This window comes from Notamacropus eugenii, chromosome 2, assembly GCF_028372415.1.
Source record: "Notamacropus eugenii isolate mMacEug1 chromosome 2, mMacEug1.pri_v2, whole genome shotgun sequence".
Lineage (NCBI taxonomy): Eukaryota > Metazoa > Chordata > Mammalia > Diprotodontia > Macropodidae > Notamacropus > Notamacropus eugenii.
The window spans coordinates 3,188,829-3,207,271 of record NC_092873.1 but is presented as its reverse complement, the minus strand read 5'-3'; the positions used below and the strand labels follow the sequence as shown (position 1 = coordinate 3,207,271).

At 41.8% G+C, this 18,443-nt stretch overlaps 1 protein-coding gene across 2 annotated transcripts; it reads left to right on the top strand.

Annotated features, from left to right (window-relative positions):
- The first annotated feature begins 8,060 nt into the window (after positions 1-8,060).
- On the top strand, positions 8,061-17,184 carry UBE2L6 (ubiquitin conjugating enzyme E2 L6). Of its 2 annotated transcripts, XM_072638661.1 has the most exons (4): positions 8,061-8,364; positions 15,324-15,419; positions 15,972-16,155; positions 16,752-17,184. In XM_072638661.1, exons 1-4 carry the CDS (start codon positions 8,338-8,340, stop codon positions 16,907-16,909), a joined length of 465 nt encoding a protein of 154 aa, XP_072494762.1. In that variant the 5' UTR covers positions 8,061-8,337; the 3' UTR covers positions 16,910-17,184. The 2 variants fall into 2 exon arrangements, with proteins under 2 accessions (XP_072494762.1, XP_072494763.1); XM_072638662.1 differs by lacking the exon at positions 15,324-15,419 and having other exon boundaries at positions 8,116-8,364.
- The last annotated feature ends 1,259 nt before the right edge of the window (positions 17,185-18,443 follow it).

The window sequence follows — 18,443 nt, the reverse complement described above, 5'->3', positions numbered from 1 at the left end:
AGAAAATTGCTCCCTTAGGAGAAAAGAAAGGCTCATTTATAGGAAATTATCTGATGAGTAAGAAGGGACAGATCCAGTGAAGACCAGTTTCATCGCTGGACTAACTTTGGTTTTTGAGTCAGGGAAGAGAATGCAGATCTTTTAAAGGATTAGGCTGGGGGAAAGGGAGACCAGAGCTCTTATCTGCCCTGGAATTATGTAAAAATTGAGTTCCATTACCAGAAGAAGATACCACCTCACCCAAACACAGCAGGTTTTACTAATTCTCCTGCATAACATCCCTGTAGAGTTCTCTTTAAATAGTGATTCACTGTTGCCATAACTCCAGGGAGAGGTACACAGCTACATCCTCAGATGTTAGCATTGTCAGGAACAGTGGGCTCCGTGCCTAAGGAAGGGCAGAGAAAAAAAAAGGAGTGAATGAGTCAGGGGAGAGCAAGGGAAGATGGGGGAGCTAGGAGAGAAGAGAGAGAAAAAGCTGAGATGAGAGAGGAGAAAGGAATGATCTACAAAAAGACAATATGGGGAAGGGGATGTGGATGGCAACATGTTGGGTAGAGAAAATTGACCGGATTAGGAGTCAAAGGATCTGGCTTCAGCTCCTGACACAATTGGCTTAAGAAACATTTATTGAGAATCTGCTATGTGCAAAGCAATAAGACTAGGTGATTTTTAATGACCCTTTAGTTGACCTTAGGGTTTTGTTTTGTTTTTTTAGTGTCCAGATGGAAAGGGGCATGTAACCAGTGCCAATCTTATATTTACACAAGGCTTTTCACAACTCAGTACACTATCATCTTCACATTTTGATTTTGCCATTCCAACAACTGTAAAAGAACATGGTTCCTGTTTTATAGATGGAAAGACTGAGGCATAGAGAAATTAAATAGGTTTCTCAAGCTTATGCCAGTTAGTAGGAATAGTACCCAGGCATCCTAATCCAGAACCAATAAGAATCCAGTACTTTTGAGAGGGAAACTGTATGGTGTCTTAGAAAGTGTGTTCCATGAAGAATCAGATTTGTTTTGTTGGTTGTTCATGACTTCATTTGGGGTTTTCTTGGCAGAAAAGGTTTGCCATTCCCTTCTCCAGCTCATTTTACAGATGAGGAAACCGAGGCAAACAGGGTGAAGTGACTTGCCCAGGGTCACACAGCTAGTAAATATCTGAGGCTAGATTTGAACTCAGGTACCCCTAACCCCAGGCCTAGGGCTCTATCCACTGCAGTCCCACCTAACAGTCCCTGTGAGACAATTCAGGTTCAAATCCTAGCTCTGATGCTTATTAGCTATGTGACTGGGCAAATAATTTCTTTCTGAGCCTCAGATTTTCTAATTGTAAAATGAGGGGGTTGAACCTTTAATGATTTCTAAGTTTCCTTCCAGTTCTGATCATCCCTATTATAAGGTTCTTCTCACCTTGGACATTCTATTTTCTATATTCTAAGGCAACAGTTTTTAAACTTTTTTGGGGCGGGGGGTGTCAGATTCCTTCAGCAATCTGTTAAAGCCCATGGACGCCTTCTAAAAATCATGCTTTTAAAATAATTGAAGGAAATACCCAATTTCAGTTATAGGTTAGTGAAAATCAAGATGTAGTTTTTTTTCCTAACCATATTCACAGCTCCCAGAAACCTATTCACAGGGTCTATAGAACCCCTCTGTTGTTCTATGCCCTAACGTTTCTTCCAGTTCTAACATTTTATTTTTTAAAGTCCCACCTGGCTCTGATATTCTATGGCTTATTTTTTAAGGTCCCTCCTCAGCTCTGATATTCTGTGTTGTATGTTCTAAGGTCCTTCCCAGTTCTGACATTTTCTGATCCAGCCCCCTTTCATGTGAATTTATGAATAGGATCTATTCTTGCATGCTTTGGTACAAGGAGCCACGCCTGGCCCTGGGAGTCCAGAGGCCTGGGCTCCACTCTGACCTGAATTAGTTGTGTGAACTTAAGTAAATCCCTGAACAATGAAGGAGTTATAGTGGATGACTGGCCAGGGCCCCTCTGATATATGATCCAAATGGCACGCCCACCATTGCTTCTGTGGTCCTCCGGCACAAGGACTCGCCTCTAACACTATTCTCTGCACAGCCTCCCTCCTCCGCCCCTTGTCCCCAGCTGCCTCAGTGCCTTATCTTTCTGCCATAGTCTCTATCTCCCCAGCTCAGAAGCCATTGCTTACCGCAAAAGGGTAATACGTAAGGAGGTAGAAGGAAGGGAGTCTTCTGAATCTGAGCCCTACGATGCACAGACCCAAGCCTGGAGCAAGCCCCGCTGGCTGATGCTGCAATCGAGATCAGGAGCTGAAAACAGGAAACGCTCTTCTGCATCCGGTTGCCTGGGTGGCCTCTCTGGGATCTGAGGAGCAGGGGTGGGGGGTGGGTGGGATGACTGAGAGATTAACTCTGCAACTCCCAGCATTAAGAACAGGGACTTACAAACCCTTGGGGGAAGCCAGAGAAGGTGAGGAGGACAGGAAGCAGGATCTGCTGCTGGGGGACTTGAGTTCTTAATCTCTTGAGCAAATTATTTTCCCCTTTGCTTGACATACTTACCCTCTCCTATGAAAAGAGGGGGTAAGACAAAATTATCACCTTGGTTTTTCTGGCTTCCTATCTGCAAAACTAATATATCAATTAAGTCTAACAGCACATGCAATATTCCATGGTCACTGTCCTCCATTTCCCCAATGAAGTGAATCATGTGCATTCTTTCATCTCTTCTTTAAGGGAAAAAAAAGCTTCTACAAGTATTTATTAACTGCCTGATATATAACAGATACTGTGCTTGCTTGTTGATTGGCAGAAAAAGGTTTGCCATTTCCTTCTCTAACTCATTTTACAAATGAGGAAACTGAGGCATAAGTCACTTACAAGTGCTAGGAATACAGAGATAAAAAATTGTCATTGCTTTCTAGGATCTTACATTCTATTGAGGTGGGGGGTGGGGAGGAAATATGGAGCAGTTCTTAAAGGAAGAAATCCAAGTTATCAATAACCATATGAAAAAATACTCCTAATCACTAATAAAGTGGAGAAATGCAGATTAAAACATTTCTGAGGTTCTTTCTTCTATCCACTGGTTTGGTAAAGTTGACAAAAAAGGAAAATGACAAATTCTGGGAGACTGTGGGGAAACTGACACATTAATGCTGGTGGATAAAGCTGTGAATTGGATCAGTCCCTCTGGAAAGCAATGTGGAATGATATTCAAAAGTTACTAACCTATGCATGTGCTTTGACCCAGTAATATTATTACTAGCACTGTAGCCCAAAGACATCAAAGAAATAGAAAGAGGTCCTATATATTAAAAAATATTTATAATGACTCAATTATGGTGACAAAAGCTAGGAATTGATAGGGTGACCATCAATTGTGGGATGGATGAACAAATTATGTTACATGCATATAATGGAATATTATTGTGCCAGGAGAAATGAAGGGGACAGTTTCAGAGAATGTTGGGAAGATTTTTATGAGCCAATTTATAGTATAACAACAACAATAAAAGATTTCAGAACTCTGAATCACAATGGTCCCAGAGCACTGAGGCCCACTAGCCATCCCCTGACAGAAAGGTAAAGGACTAGTATATGGAAGGGGACATACATTTTGAGGCACGGCCAACATGGAGATTTATTATGTTTGACTATGCATATTTGGTACAAGGATATTCCTTTCCTTTTCTTTATCAGTTGGAGGAGGGAGAGAAAAGGAATATTTCTTAGTTTGAAAAAAAATAGAACTGATTTTTTTAAAAAAAGCAACAAAAGTGTTGAATTTAAAGAATTTAAAGCCTTGCTCTTCTTACTCCATGTGCAAATGGCCTCAAGTTCCAAGTACACAGGAAAACAGGTCTCAAATCGTTTGTCTCTGGTCCCTCAATTTCCTCAAGGAATGAGACTCAGGGCTTCTTAAACTTTTACCACTGGAGACCTAATCAACACTTCTTAAACTGAGGTCAAGACCTATAGTTTAAAAAGGTCTGGACTTACCTCTGATGTCCCTTCCATCTCTAATTCTGAGGTAGGGAATATACCATTTAGTATTCCTGTTTTACAGATGAGAAAACAGAGACTGAGAGAGCTAATGGCTTGGCCACAGGCACACAGTTAAGTGTCAGAAGTGGGTTTTATAAAAGTCTCATTTTAACCTTTAAGATTGTGAAGACTTCTTTCTTTCTTATTCTTTTTTTTTTTTATGACTTCTTTCCAATGCACTTTCAGGTATATTATTTCAGTGTAGTGCTGTGCAGAGAGCCTAGGTCCTGGGCTAGAGAGTTCACTTCCCATTCTCTGTTGACAGATTCTAGCTGGATGATCCCAAGAGACTTACTTAATTCTCTTATGTCTTAGAGTGAAGGCTTAGATTCCTGACCTGCAAGAAATGGTTCCCTACCCTGCATTATTAGCAAAGGTTCCCAACTTGGGGTACATGGAATATTTGATAAGTAACTACTTCGGGATAAGGATATAGACTGGACTGGGGATTTCGTTGGTCTGGGAAACTCCTGTTAGGGAGTTCCTTATTAAAGGAACTTTCCTATACAAATTCCAAGCCTCACAGTCTCTACAGTCTCTCTTAGAGAGTGAAGCACTGAGAAGTTAAGGGAGTCATTCCTCCAGGGTCACAGGGACAATATGTGTCTGAGGAAGGACTTGAATCCAATTCTCCTGACTCTGAGGCCAGCACCTTATCCATTGTACCACCCTTCCTCTGAAGAACTGTAATATACTATTGAAATATTCCAAAAGTAGGAATTAGTGGGAAAAATTTGTGAATAGGATAAATTGAAAAACATTTAACTTTATGATACTAAATGTTATATAACAAAATCTATTTTGATTCCTATTTTACTTTTCATATATATGAACATAGTAAACAGGTTTTTTTTAAAGCAAACCTCATAGATCATGTCTATGATGTTATATTGAATTGGACACAACCAAACAACAACAAAATCTCTGAATGTAAATGTTGACTTGCTGTTGTGAAATTCAAGACTTATTGACATTTAAATTCTTATTAATTTAGTCTTCAAGCTGTCAGGTCTCTTATTTAAATTAAATACTTATTTAAAAAAAATTCTTTTCCATACTGAATAGGGAGTACAGGAAGTTTTTTGCTGAAATCTAAAGGGGACAGTGACCCAAAAAATGTTAGGAACCCTTGGAAAAGAATTTTGGAGTCCAGTTTGTGATCATGGGGGGGGGGGCTGAAGGGGACTTCTGAGGTCATCTGCTCAACCTCCTTACATTACAGATGAGAAAACAGCTCCACAGAGTTGCAGTGACTTGTTATACTAGGTAAGTAGCAGAGGTAGAATTCGAACTCAGGTTCTCTGACACCTAATCCAGCATTCCTACCACAATGAACTTGGGTTTGAATCTTACCTCTCTGTGTAACCCTGAGTTAGTTACTTTCCATCCCTCAGCCTCAGTTTCCTCATCTGCAAAGTGACACTAATCATAGCACTCTACCTCACAGAACTGGTGGGAAGATCAAATGAGAAGATGTGGAAGATTTTGTCACAGCTGTCTAAAACATCATAGCATAATACCATCAGTACTTAGCTTGAAGATCCATTGGAAGAACAGTGCTTTGTGAAGAGATTAGGAAATGGAAGCTATTAAAATCTCATTATCACAAGCCAAGTCTTATGAAGTGTTAGAACTTATTTTTCCTATTTTGCAGTTGAGGAAACTGAGTCCTGGAGAGTTTAAATGATTTGCACATGGCTACCAAGGGGCAGAACCTGAATGATTTCAGAGAAGTCTGGGAAGACTCGTATGAACTGATGCAGAGTACAATGAGCAGAACTAAGAGAATAATTTATACAATAACAACAGTATAAAGAAAAATAAATTTGAAAAGCTTAATGACTCTGATTGATGTAATAAGCAACCATGATTCCAAAGTACTAGTGATGAGACATGCTAACAACTACTTGACAGAGAAGTGATGGACTTAGGACCCAAAAGAAGATATACATGTTTGGATAAAGCAAATGGGGGAAGTTTGTTTTGCTTGGCTATGAATATTTGGGTTTGCCTTCCCTTACCCATCATGGGAGTGGGAAAAGGAGGGATAGGGATAATAGCATTTTTTTACCCACTACCCTAAATGAGAAGACCAGAAGGAATCAAGGACAAGCAGAACTTGCTTGAAAGTTATTTGTTGAACTTATTATGTACTTAAGAAGAAAAACAAGTTGTATACAACCCTACATACTGGAGAATTGCAGTTTCACATACAATCCTTACTGTCTGTTCCAAAATGTATATGGAAATGTTAGTTTTATTTTGTTTTAATTTTATTTTAAAATTGAGCATAAATATAAAAAGAGGGGGAAAACATCTACATGTGCTGCATATGCAAATATAAAAATGAGACAATCCTTACCCGCAAGGAGCTGACATTCTGTTAGAGGAGTAGTGGCCAAAGAAAAGTACCTTTTTGAAGCTAATCCATCTCTCAAAACAGAACTCTGGAGGGAGGCACAGAAGGGAAGGAAGAGAACTCGAACAGATTATAATATATCTTAGGACTGGAAGAAAACTGAAGCAGAAAAGGTTAGTGACTTGCCCAAGAGCACATCATTATCAATAGCAAACTCCTGGTATAAATCTTTACTTCCTGAATCTGGGCCTCATTTTCCCCATTTGTAAAAATAAAAGCCTTAAACTAGATGATTTCAGAGGGCCCTTCCTACTCTGTATCTCTGAATGGCATAACTCAAGGTCACATACCAAATTAAAGTGACTGAAACCAGTCCAGGTCTCCTTATTTGAAGGTCAGTGCTTTTTCCTGTATTTTATAAAAGTCAGCATTTGTACAGCATTTTAAGGTTTTCTTTTCTTTCTTTTTAGAAGCAACTGGGGTTAAGTGACTTGCCCAGGGTCACAGAGCCAGAAAGTGTCTGAAGCTTGATTTGAACTCAGGGCTAGTGCTCTATCCACTTCACTGTCTAGCTACTGCTTGATTTAAGGTTTTCAAAGTGTCCTACATATATTATGTGATTTGTTCTTCATACCAGCCCTGAATATATTATTCCCATTTATATGGGTTGAGAAAACAAGCTGAAAAAAGCTGAGATTTTCCAAATGTTCCACAGTAAATGTGAGAGTCAGGATTAGTTTCAAGTTTTCTTCACTCCAGGTGAAGTGGCAGAGGTTACAACCAGCAATAAAAAAGCAAGCTCAAGATAGGCAAGGAGGGTTGAGGTCAACTCCTCTGCCTGAGGACCCTTACTAGCTAAATTCGAACCCTATATCCAGCCTAATGGCATGATGTGGGCCTGGCATAATGGTAGATACACACTTAAAAAACAAAAAGAAACATTGATGATTTTTGATCTGATATAACTTTGGGGAGTTCCTGTGATGTCAGCAGTGTCAGAAATCCCTCTATGAATGAAAATGGCATCTTTTCTGCCGCTCATCATCTCACAAAGTCCCCTCGGGCACGGAGAGATGAAGTGACATTGTAGGGTCACTCAGCCAGAAGATGTCAGAGGAGAGACTTGGACCCAAGTCTTTCCAACTCAGAAACCAGCTCCTTACTCCCTCCATCATTTCTGCCTCTCTCCTTGTATTCCCTTCCTGTTATATCTATCCCTCTCCTTTTTTTTAAAAGTGGAGTTAAGTGACCTGCCCATGATCCCACAGCTAGTAAGTGTCTGAGGCAAGCTGAACTCAAAGTCCTCCGAACTATAGACTGCAGCATCCATCTAGCTGCTCCCCACCCCCACCCCCTTTCCTCCTAATTGAGACATTCCTTGTAACAAAAGATTGAAAAATCAAAGGAAAGGTTTGCCAAAATCAATGAACTTATCTACAATCTGACAGTATCGCAATATTCCATGCCCTTAGACCCCCCGCTTCTCCTAAGGTAAGTGAGGCCCTTGTTAGTCTCAGCTTGGCCGCTGTCTCCAGATTTACGAGCTAGAAGCTCCCCTAAAACTGCTCAGCCCTGCGGGGTCTGGAGAAGGAATGCACCTGTACCCAGGACTCGAGGAGGCGGTGCCATGGGGAGAAGGGGCGGGGCGGGGGCGGGGCATCCAGAAAAACCTCAAAGGGAGGAGAAACCTCAAAGATAAGCCCAGCCAATTCCTTCATTTTACACATAGGGAAGCAGAAGCCCAGAACCAAGATCACCCAGAGAATTCGCCGGAGTCAGAATTTGAACACAGATCTCGACGTCGGTTCCAGGGAAGGTCCGCGAGACCCAAACTACTCGTAAGGCGATCCCGCCGCCACTCACCAGCCCTCGCCCACCCTCCTTGCCTCTCGGTCAGCCAGGAGTCCCCCTGACTCCCCGCACTCCGCATCCCCAGACATGACAGCAAGCAAGCGCGCTGCGAAGGTAAAAGCTCTGGGCTGCGGTGAGCTAGGAGGGGTGAACAGGGTTGCCTGGTCCTGTCGCGCTCACAGAGCCCTCTCCCTCTGACCCAAGGCATCCTCTGCCTACCCTCTCACACCCCATCCTCCCAGGCTCCTGGTCCTCATCTAACCCCACCCTCAGGATTCCCCTTGCCCCCCCCATCCAACCACTGTTGCCTCCCTCTATCCTCCTCCTGGTCTACCTCATCTGTCCGCTGACCCGGACAGACAGAACACTCCCTGGGCGACCTCTGTCCCTTTCCTCCTGAGTCCATCCTTCATCCGGGAAGTGGCATGTGAGGGGGGCAGGGGAGAGGCCACGGGAACTGGTTTTGAGAGGCAGACGTAGAGGGTTTCCTCTGGTCCCCCCGAGGTGCCTCGGGCTTGGACTCCCTATCAGCCTGCTTTGAATCTCTTTCAGTTTCGTTTCCTGGCTACGAATGACCACAGTCCCCAAATGGAAATAATCAGCCAGCGAGTGTTTGTGAAGGGTTTCCTATGTGCCAGGTATCTCACTAAGTGCTGGAGAGACGAAGGAAAGCAAAGGGGGTTGTTGCCTTCAAGTTCCTCACATTCCAATTATATAGAATATCCTTGTTGTTTGTCCTTGGTTTTCGAAAAGGACCGTGACGTTAGGGAAGGGATGCCAAGACGTGCCAGTGAGTTGGATGGAAGTGAGGAAGAGCTGTGAAAAGTCCCCAGGCTCGCTTTCTCGTAGATGGGGGTCAGGGTGTGGTGATGAAGAGCTCTGAATTCCGAACTTGCTCTCTGTGAAGTTGGGGCAAAAGACGTCCTTCCCCTCTCCCGGCTTCAGTTTACTGCATAGATGGGGAGAGCTAGTCTAGATCTTCTCCAGGATTCTTCTAAAGCCTATGACGCTGTGAGTTAAAGTGAGCTGGCTGGGAGGGGGTCGAACTTTGGGAGAGTCACCCTTGGCAGATCCTTAGCGCCCTGGTCTGGTGTGGCACTGTCCACCTTGGGACCAGGACTGCTGGGATGTGGTAGGCAGCGTGGCATCATTGGAACAGTACTGAATTTACCTGTGAGATGATGGTGTTCTCATCTCAGCTTCGATGTTTACTACAAAGGAGGTAGTATATAAGGGTAGCTCTTTGCAAATCTTAAAGGACCGCAGAATTGTTGTTGCGGTTAAGCAGGGCGATAGAGAGCTGACCTCTCAGTCAGGAACACTTGGATTTCCGTCCTCCCTCAGTCACACATTGGATAACACCGAGCAAGTTTCTCAGCCTTTCAGTACATGAGTTCTCAGTGTCTGTGGTCCCTGGACCTTGGACTCTGAGGGTCCCCAAGACCCTTTCAGGGGAACTGAAAGCTCAGAACTTTTTTTCATAAGAATGCTAAGATGTTCTTTGAGTCAGTCTTCCTTTTTTAGCTATGTAGCTGTCCATGCATCTCAAGAGGGATTTTTTCATATATTTAAGCTGAAATACCAGATACAACAGATTGAATGCAGAAGCAGATGTGAGAATACAGCTGTCTTCAATTAAGCCAGTCATTAAAGAAATTTGCAAAAGTATGTAAGACAATACTATTCCTCATTAACATTTTTTGTTTGGAAAATTAGTTATTTTTCATAAAACATGCTATTAACATACTATAGGATTGCTGTTATTTTCATTGAATAAATATTTTTAAATGATTAGTTCTAATTTGTAATATAGTTATTAATAGCTAGAGCCCACATAAATATTTCTTCTTCTTCTTTCTTCTTCTTCTTTCTTCTTCTTCTTTCTTCTTCTTTCTTCTTTCTCTTCCTCCTTCTCCTCCTATAGGAATGAGGTGCCCAGGATCCAGGGTGAAGGTGATCTGAGTTCTCCACTTTCACTTTCTACTCTTCTAAACTGACATTTCCCTGACAATGAAAGACCTCAGGAAAGAACCGAAGAATTTTGGTTTTGAATTTGTTTATTGCAAAGGAACTCTCAAACTTATGGCAAAATAAGGACAAATTTTCCTCCTGTCAGGGACTACCAGGAGGGCTCTCAGTGTTCATGCTTTAAGCCAACGTAGAGCCACAGAATGTCTGAACTAGAAGGGATTTGCAGATGGTCTAGCCACGTTCTATTTTTTCATTTGAGGAAATGAAGAACTTTCTTGATGTCACACAGTGAATTAATGGAAGAGCTAGGACTGTGGATTCATTGGATTTAGAGCTAGAAGACAAGGCAACTGAAGCAAATACAGTTAAGTGACTTGCCCAGACTCACACAGAGAGTAAGGATCTGAGGCTAGATTTGAACTTAGGAAGATGAGTCTTTCTGCCTCCAGGCTCAGCATTCTGTCCACTTCACCCCCTACCTGCCCGCACTTGGCACATAGTGGGCACTTAAATGTTTGTACATTCAAGACAGTTTGGGTGCTGCTTTCTACATGAAGCCCGTCCTGATCTCAGCTGTTAAAGCCCTCTCTCCTTCAATTACCTTGTATTTATTCTCTATATACTTGCTGTATATGTGTACAAGTTGTCTCAACCAATGGGATGGTTGCTTCTTAAGGGCCAGGAGAATGTTGGGTTTTTCCTCTATATCCCAGTGCCTGTTATATTTACATACATTATATATATATAAAAGCATTTATTAAGGACTTACTATGTGTCAGGCACCACACTAAATGCAGGGAATACAGAGAAAGGCAAAAAATAGTCCTTGCCCTTGAAATGGAACTTACATTCTGATAGAGGAGACAATATACAAAACCAAATTTATTTTAAAACAGAGACTCTTTCTCTCTCTGTGTGTGTCTCTCTTCTCACACATGCACACATACATATTCATACATCTATAAACTTTATACTTTCTCTCTTTATGTGTGTGTGTGTGTGTGTGTGTGTGTGTGTGTGTGTGTGTGTGTACAAGGGAAGAATGAATAGAGCAAAAAAACCCTCCTGAATGAACTGGGTCCTAAGAGGCCAAGATGAAGGAGGGGGAGCATTTCAGGAATTCAAAGGCTCAAACAGCCAGTATTTAGCAATGGTAGGATTTGAACTCTGGTCTCTATCTACTAGGCCATGATGTCTTTTGTACCTGGCATATAATAGATATTCAATAACTTCTTGTTGATTGATTGTATGCTTACTTGAATTGAATTCACTATAGAGAAGAAAAAAGCTGGGAGTTGTATATACGTTAGATTTTTAAAGAGAATATTTCATATGAAGCTGATGAATGAAATGTTGGGGGGGGGAAATGAAAAGTCATATCCCTTGGTCTAAAATTCTAGAGGGCACCTGAGGTCAGAAAGGATAAGAAGTTCTCAATACAGAAACTGTGAAAATAGCACAGACAGAGACGATTCTTATGTTAGAGAAAACAAGAAACAGTCCAAGAAGACTGTCATGGTTACAAAGGTCAACTCATCAACTTACTGGATTTTAAAACTCATGAGTAAGTGTAGCCTAGTTGATAGAGACAGGTGGCTTTGGAGTCAGGAAGACCTGGGTTAATCTCTCAACTCTGACCATACTGGCTAAGTCCCTTAGCTTCTCTGGAGGTCAATTTCACCAAGTAGAAAATGGGAGGGTTGGATATAATGACCTCTAGGGTCCTTTCTAGCTCTAAATCTAAGATGTTATGATCTGGCCCAGAAATTTTAAAGAGTCATGTTTTGAAGATGGAAGCAAGGACAGGTGGTGAAGGATGAATATATAAGCCTCACACTGAATTGTGAGGAAAATGTCAGAAACATTAAAACTCAGAATGAGTTGATAGGGTGAGCATTTGGAAAAATAATCCAAAGATTAAAAAAAAAGTCAGACAAAGGAATCTGAAGAAAGAATAAGATCCCTGCTCATGTTAATGGAACAATGTTGGCTGCCAGTGAGGGAGAAAAGACAGAACTGCTTAGGATTTGTTTTTTTCATTATCAAGAAGCATGATCTTTAAATTAGAAAAGAGAGGATAAAAATGACTAGAAGGGAGTGGAAATAACAAATTCGTAGGGAGATGGTAAGACAGCATTAGATGCCCCAAATGAGTTCAAGTCTCCAGGCCCAAGGTACAGCACAGGGTAAGAAAAAGATGGCAGATGTAACTGAGGAGTCATTATAGTCAGTGGTTTTTAAAAGACTATGAAGAATGATTGAGGTCTCAGGGGAATGGACACAGGTAAATGTTGTACCATTGTTAAAAAATGGCAAGAAAAAGGAATCTATGGGATAAAGTCTCAGTTTCTGGTAGAAATCTAGAACATGCTATGGAAGGAATGTTTAGTGAATATTGAGAAAAGGAGACAGTGATCATATCAAGAAGAAGCTATGTCACACTAACCTCACCTTCTTTTTAGACAGGGTTATCAGACTGGTAGACGAGGGACCTGCCTCAGACATAGCTACTTAAGACAGAGAAGAGCAAAGTGCTTGACCTGAAATCAGGCAGTGATGGATTCATATCACGCCTCTAATAATTTTTAGCGGTGTGTCCATGGGCAAATCCTTTAACCTTTTTGTTTTCAGTTTCCTGAGGTTGGGTTGACCTGAATGGTCTTTGAAATCCCATCTGGCACCAACTCTATGATCCTACATAATTTAAACATTGACACGAACCCTAGATTTCTTAATAAAGCATCCCAGGATACCCCTGTGGACCGGATGGAGAGATGTGGTTAAGTCTATAGTGAAATTAGGTGGAATTTTAACCAGGTGAACAGTTGGAACCAATGAGTCATCTATACCAGTCAACTTGAAGTGAGATCTCTAGTGCTGTGACAGAGGGATCTAAACTGTTGAACACTTTTATCAATGGCTTGGATAAAAGAATGAATAACTGTAGTTATCAAATCTGAAGATGACCTAAAGCTGAGGCTGGGGGGGTAGGGTGGGTGGGGAAAGTGGAGGCAAATGGGTGACACATTGAACAACAAAGTCAGGATACCAAAAGCTCTCAATAACTCAGAATGTTGGACTTAATTAAAATATGATGAAAAATATGGATAAATTGAAATCTTGTGCTTGGATCTGAAACATCAATTTTACAAATAGTAAATGTGTGTGGTTTGTTGTGTGGTTGAGGGAAAGCATGGCCAGATCCTCAAGATCTTTTTTTTTTAGCTACAAGCTCACTAGTATGTACACATATATACATAATACAACATATTTATATAAATACATATCTATGTTTCTATATATATTTACACACACATACATAAATGTGTGTGGATATATACTTACTACAAACTCAATAGGAATTAACACTGTGATATGGCAACCACAAAAGCCAGTTATATCTGGGGCTGCTTTAAGACAGGACAGCTAGGTGACTCAGTAGATAGAGCTTTGACCCTGGAGTGAGGAGGACCTGAGTTCAAAACTGGTCTTACAACATTAGCTGTATGACCATGGGCAAATCACTTAACCCTGTTTGCTTCAGTTTCCTCATCTGACAAATGATCTGGAGAAGGAATTGGCAAACCACTCATATCTTTGCCAAGAAAACCCCATAAGGGGTCATGGAGAGTTGAACCCACCTGAAATGATTCAATAACAGCACTTACAACAGGCCCAGTGCTCAGAACCAGGGAGGTGAGAATTCTTCCTTGCTTTGTCCTGGTCAGACCACACCTGAGTTCAGATCTGAGCATCTTGTTTTATGAAGAACACTGATAAGATGTCAAGTATCCAGAAATTCTTGACCAAGTGGTGAAAGGTATAGAATTCATAACACTCTGTAGGTTGAATGGTTGAAGGAACTGAGGATCTTCAACTAGAGAAGAGAAAACTTGGGGTGGAAGGTGAGGGTAAAGGGGATGGGGAATGGGATGTGATTGCTGTCTTCAAGTCTATGAAGGTGTGTCATGTGGAATATTAGTTTTGTTTTGTTTGTAACCAGGAACAATGGTTAAAAATTACAAAAAGGTAAAACAAGACTTGGTATGGGGGAGGGACTTCCTAACATAGAGCTATCCCCAAATGGAGTGGTAGGTTACCCTGGGAGATAATAGTTCCTCTTGAGTGAATCATCAATTAAAGGTTAAATGACTCAGGAAGGGAGAGTGAGGATAATGACTTAACCTCACTGAAATCCAATTTACGGGTGACATCACTGGTTGTCTTCGAAAATGCAGCAGCAGCAGCAGCAGCAGCAGACCTCTAGCCTAGTTGCCCTAGTCAACCTTCTACCTGTGGGTAGAATGTAGGACTTGAAATGAGGAGGGCCTGAGTTCAAATCCTGCTTCAGAAGTTAGCTGAGTGACCCTAGGCAAGTCTTTTAACCTCTACATAATATAGTTTCCTCATTTGTAAAATGGGGATAATAATAGCAGCAGCTAATCCCCAGAGTTGTGAAAAATTCAATGGGTTAACATCTGTTGCAACCCTTAAAGCGTTATACAAATACTAACTATTATTTTTATAGGAGATCTTTGTTAAGCTATGGCTTAAACTAGATAAACTCTGTAGTCGGTGCTAACTAAGATTCTATGAGTTTTAGTAATTAGTAACAATAGACACATATCACCTTTCAGAATTTGCAAAGTCCTTTAAATATATGACTTCATGTGAACTTTACCACAGCCCTGTTTGAAAGATGCTACAAGTATCATTATCCTCCATTTGACAGATGAGGAAGCTGAAGCTTTAAGAAGTGTAGTGACTTGTCCGAGGTCATACAGCTGGGAAGCAAAGAGGCTGGATTTGAACCAGACTGCAGGTCTAACTCTATCCATTACCCCATCCTGCCTTTAATAAGGATGGGAATATTGAACTGGGCCATGTGACCATAAGCTGTCTAGCTGGGTGGGACCTTCGAGATCTTGGTCTTCTCCCTGTACCAAATTTGGTTCCTTCCCTTCTCCCCAACAGGGTTGAGTATGAGCCTCTCCTGTTCCCTGCCCTGGGCAGGAGAAGGCTGGCTGCTGAAAATGGAGGGGTTTGAAGGGAGAGGGATGGGGTTGGTGAGGAGAATGCCCTTCTTGGTCTTTGTCTGGCAGGAGTTGGAGGTGCTACAGAAAAACCTTCCCAGTTACCTTGGGAACCTGTGCAGTGAAAATTCCAATGTGCTCATATGGAATGCCTTGCTCCTCCCGGTGAGTCCCAGATATGGTACTTCCCAGATGGATGATCTTGACCAAGTTGTTCTACCTCCCTCGACTTCAGTTTTCTTATCTGTAAGGTGGACACACTCATGCTTGTACAACCCCCTCTCTGGGCTTGTTGTGAGGAAATCATTTAGTAAAACCACTTTTTGTGGTATCAGTGTTTATTCTTAGTCCCACAAAAACCTTCTATAATGTATTACCCAATAATCCCTTTCTGAATTCAGATGGACTCAAGGTTGGATATCCTAGACCTAGAAGAGGGTGGGCACTGCTGTAGGTTCAGGTTTCATTTCTCTGTCTCCCCACCTTGGTGTAGTGGAAAGATCACTGAATTTGGGAAGCTGGATTTCAATCCTCTCTGCTACTAAGCACCAACTTTGAACCAATCACTCTATGTATGTCCCTTGGCCTCAATTTCCTCTTCTATAAAATGAGGAGGTTAGATTAGATGAACTTTAATCATCTAACCCTAAAGAGACTGATTTGCATGGCATTAACTCTCCAGGAGAGCTAAGATCTCTCTCTTCTCTTTTCTCCTAGGATCAAGAGCCCTACAACCTTAGGGCTTTTAAGTTCAGAATCACCTTTCCACCTAACTACCCCTTCAGCCCTCCCCAGCTGAAATTCATAACCAAGATATATCACCCTAATGTGGCTAAGAATGGAGAGGTGTGCCTGTCCATCCTAGATAAGAACTGGACGGCGCGTACCAAAATCTATCAAGGTGGGCTACAGTTTCCCATGTTTCTCGAAGTCCCTCATCCTCATTATTTCTCATGGCATGATAATCGCATTCATATACTAGAGTTTGTTCAACCATCCCCACCAGTCAGTGGGTAGCCATTTTGTTTTTAGTTCTTTGCAATTACAGAGAGCTAATTTTTAGTGGGAAGTGTTGTGGGCAAGAGTGGCAAGAAAAGTAATTATGACTTTGGGCATCATGATCAAGGAAGCTAGTTGGTACGAGGATTCAGTGGGTTCAGAGGTTCCATCTAGGATTGGACTTCTTGGTAGGCACCACTAATATTGTAGTTATAATGGTGCTCTGGATTTTGAGAATGCAATATGGTGGTCTGGTTGCCCCAAGGCTTGGGATCCCTCTGCTAGTCTCTTTCCTCAGCTCTGACTCCTGACTGTTTCTCAGATCAAAACACTTCCCTTCCCCTTACTTCCCCATATGTATTGTCTCTTCTATTAAAATGAAAACTCCTGGAGGGCAGGAATGGTGGAGCTTTTGTATCTGTATCTCCAAGAAGTAGCCCAGTGCCTGACAGGTGGTAAGCACTCAACAAACATTTTTTCATTCATTTCTCTTCCCAGTGCTGGAGGCTCTCATCTCACTGGTGAACACACCTAATCAAGATCTACCAGTCCAGGCAGAGCTTGCTGACATGTACGTTCAGAATCCAGAACAATTCATGAAGAATGCCAAGGAATTCACTCTCCAGTTTGGGGAAGATCGGCCTACTAGCCAATGATCCTGATTGTCTCCTCCCCTTTCATCTACTTGACTCTTTCACAGAGAACCACTTGTCTGATGAATGGACATGTCCTCCTGGGTAGGAAGGGGTCCCTTGATTCTAGTTTCAAGGTCTGAGCCCATTTAGGAAAATGGCTTACAGGGACCAGAAAGAAGATCTTAAAGGGAATGCCTGGGTATTATGGGGATGGGGATGTACATGTGTGTTGATGGAATGTGAAGAAAGTTTAAAATAGTTGGCTGAATTCAGCTATTCTGCTGTTAGAGAACACACATTTTGGATGCTTCATTTCCTCCTTTTTTTCCATTGACTATAATTCTATAGCTCCAGAAGTCGAGTTTTCCGGTACCACTGCTGATCTCTTGCCCCTATCTTCTTTCTCATCCCCTAGCCATAGAAAGGATTCTTTCCATCCCTCCCCTCCTCATCTTTTAAAGTTCTTCCCTTCCTTCAAGGTCCAGCCCAGATGTTCTCTCCTCCAGGAAGCCTGCCCTGACTCCTTCAGGTGAAAGTGACCTCTCCTTTCTCCCATTCCTGACAGATTTTTGCCCAGATCTCTGTCTGTCTGTCTGTCTGTCTGCCTGTCTGTTTGTCTCTCTTTTGCATCATGATGCTTCTTGAATTTGTGCCTTCTCTCTCCCCCAGTAGCAGGCTTCAAGAGAACCAGGTACTCCTAGGATCCCAGATTTAGGGATGAAATTGACGTTAAGGGCCATCTTCTTCAATACTATCACTTTACAGATGAAGAAATGAAGGTCCAGATAATGCAAAGGGGGCTGTCTACTGTCACACAGGTAGGAAGGAAGTACAAGGAACAAGATTATCTTTGGCAGATTTCTGGAAAGACAAGAAAGAATCACAGCCAATAAGAGGATAGATAAGAGACTGATTGTGAACTCTCATGGAGAAGGGAGAAGGCCAAAGGTTCATGAAGAATTAGTTCCATGTCAAATGTATTTTTGTTTCACCAGCTCTGGGCCTTGTATCCTGTAAGTAATTTAAAAACATTTTTTTTTTTTTTGGAATAAATGACATCTCTATGTTTTACAAGCTCCCTGGGGGATGGATGGAAGCCTGGCAAAGTCAATCTGCTTTAGCCTTCGGTGGCTCTATGCTCCTTCTAGGTATAGGGTCTGTAGAAGGAGGGAATCAAAAGGTAGATTTATGGCTGAGGGAGTTGGGATAACCATCTAGGGAAGAAAAGGCTGGAGTTTGAAATATTTATCCTCAAAAATATGAAGTGGTCCATCCTTTACTTATGTTCCTCGGGCAATTTTTCTAGCAAGGCTGAGGTGTTAGGCCGAACCAGTTTTGCTTTCCCTCATTCACCTTCTAACCCAAGTTTGAAGAGAATTCCCACTTGTATATGTTCTACAGTATACAAGGTATTATCCATACAATGCCTCGGGAGTATCATCTTTCAAGACTCAATTCAAATAAGCATTAGCTTCTCCTCTCCTCATTTTACAGACAGGGAAACTGAGGTTGAGAGAGGCAAAGTGACTTTTCTAGCTCAATCAGTTAGGGTTCA

Excerpts from the sequence above, each read along its gene's own strand:
- UBE2L6 (XM_072638661.1), top strand. The coding sequence starts at position 8,338 with ATGACAGCAAGCAAGCGCGCTGCGAAG. Across the intron at positions 15,420-15,971 it reads GGAATGCCTTGCTCCTCCCG|GATCAAGAGCCCTACAACCT; the intron begins GTGAGTCCCAGA and ends CTTTTCTCCTAG. Across the intron at positions 16,156-16,751 it reads GCGTACCAAAATCTATCAAG|TGCTGGAGGCTCTCATCTCA; the intron begins GTGGGCTACAGT and ends TTCTCTTCCCAG.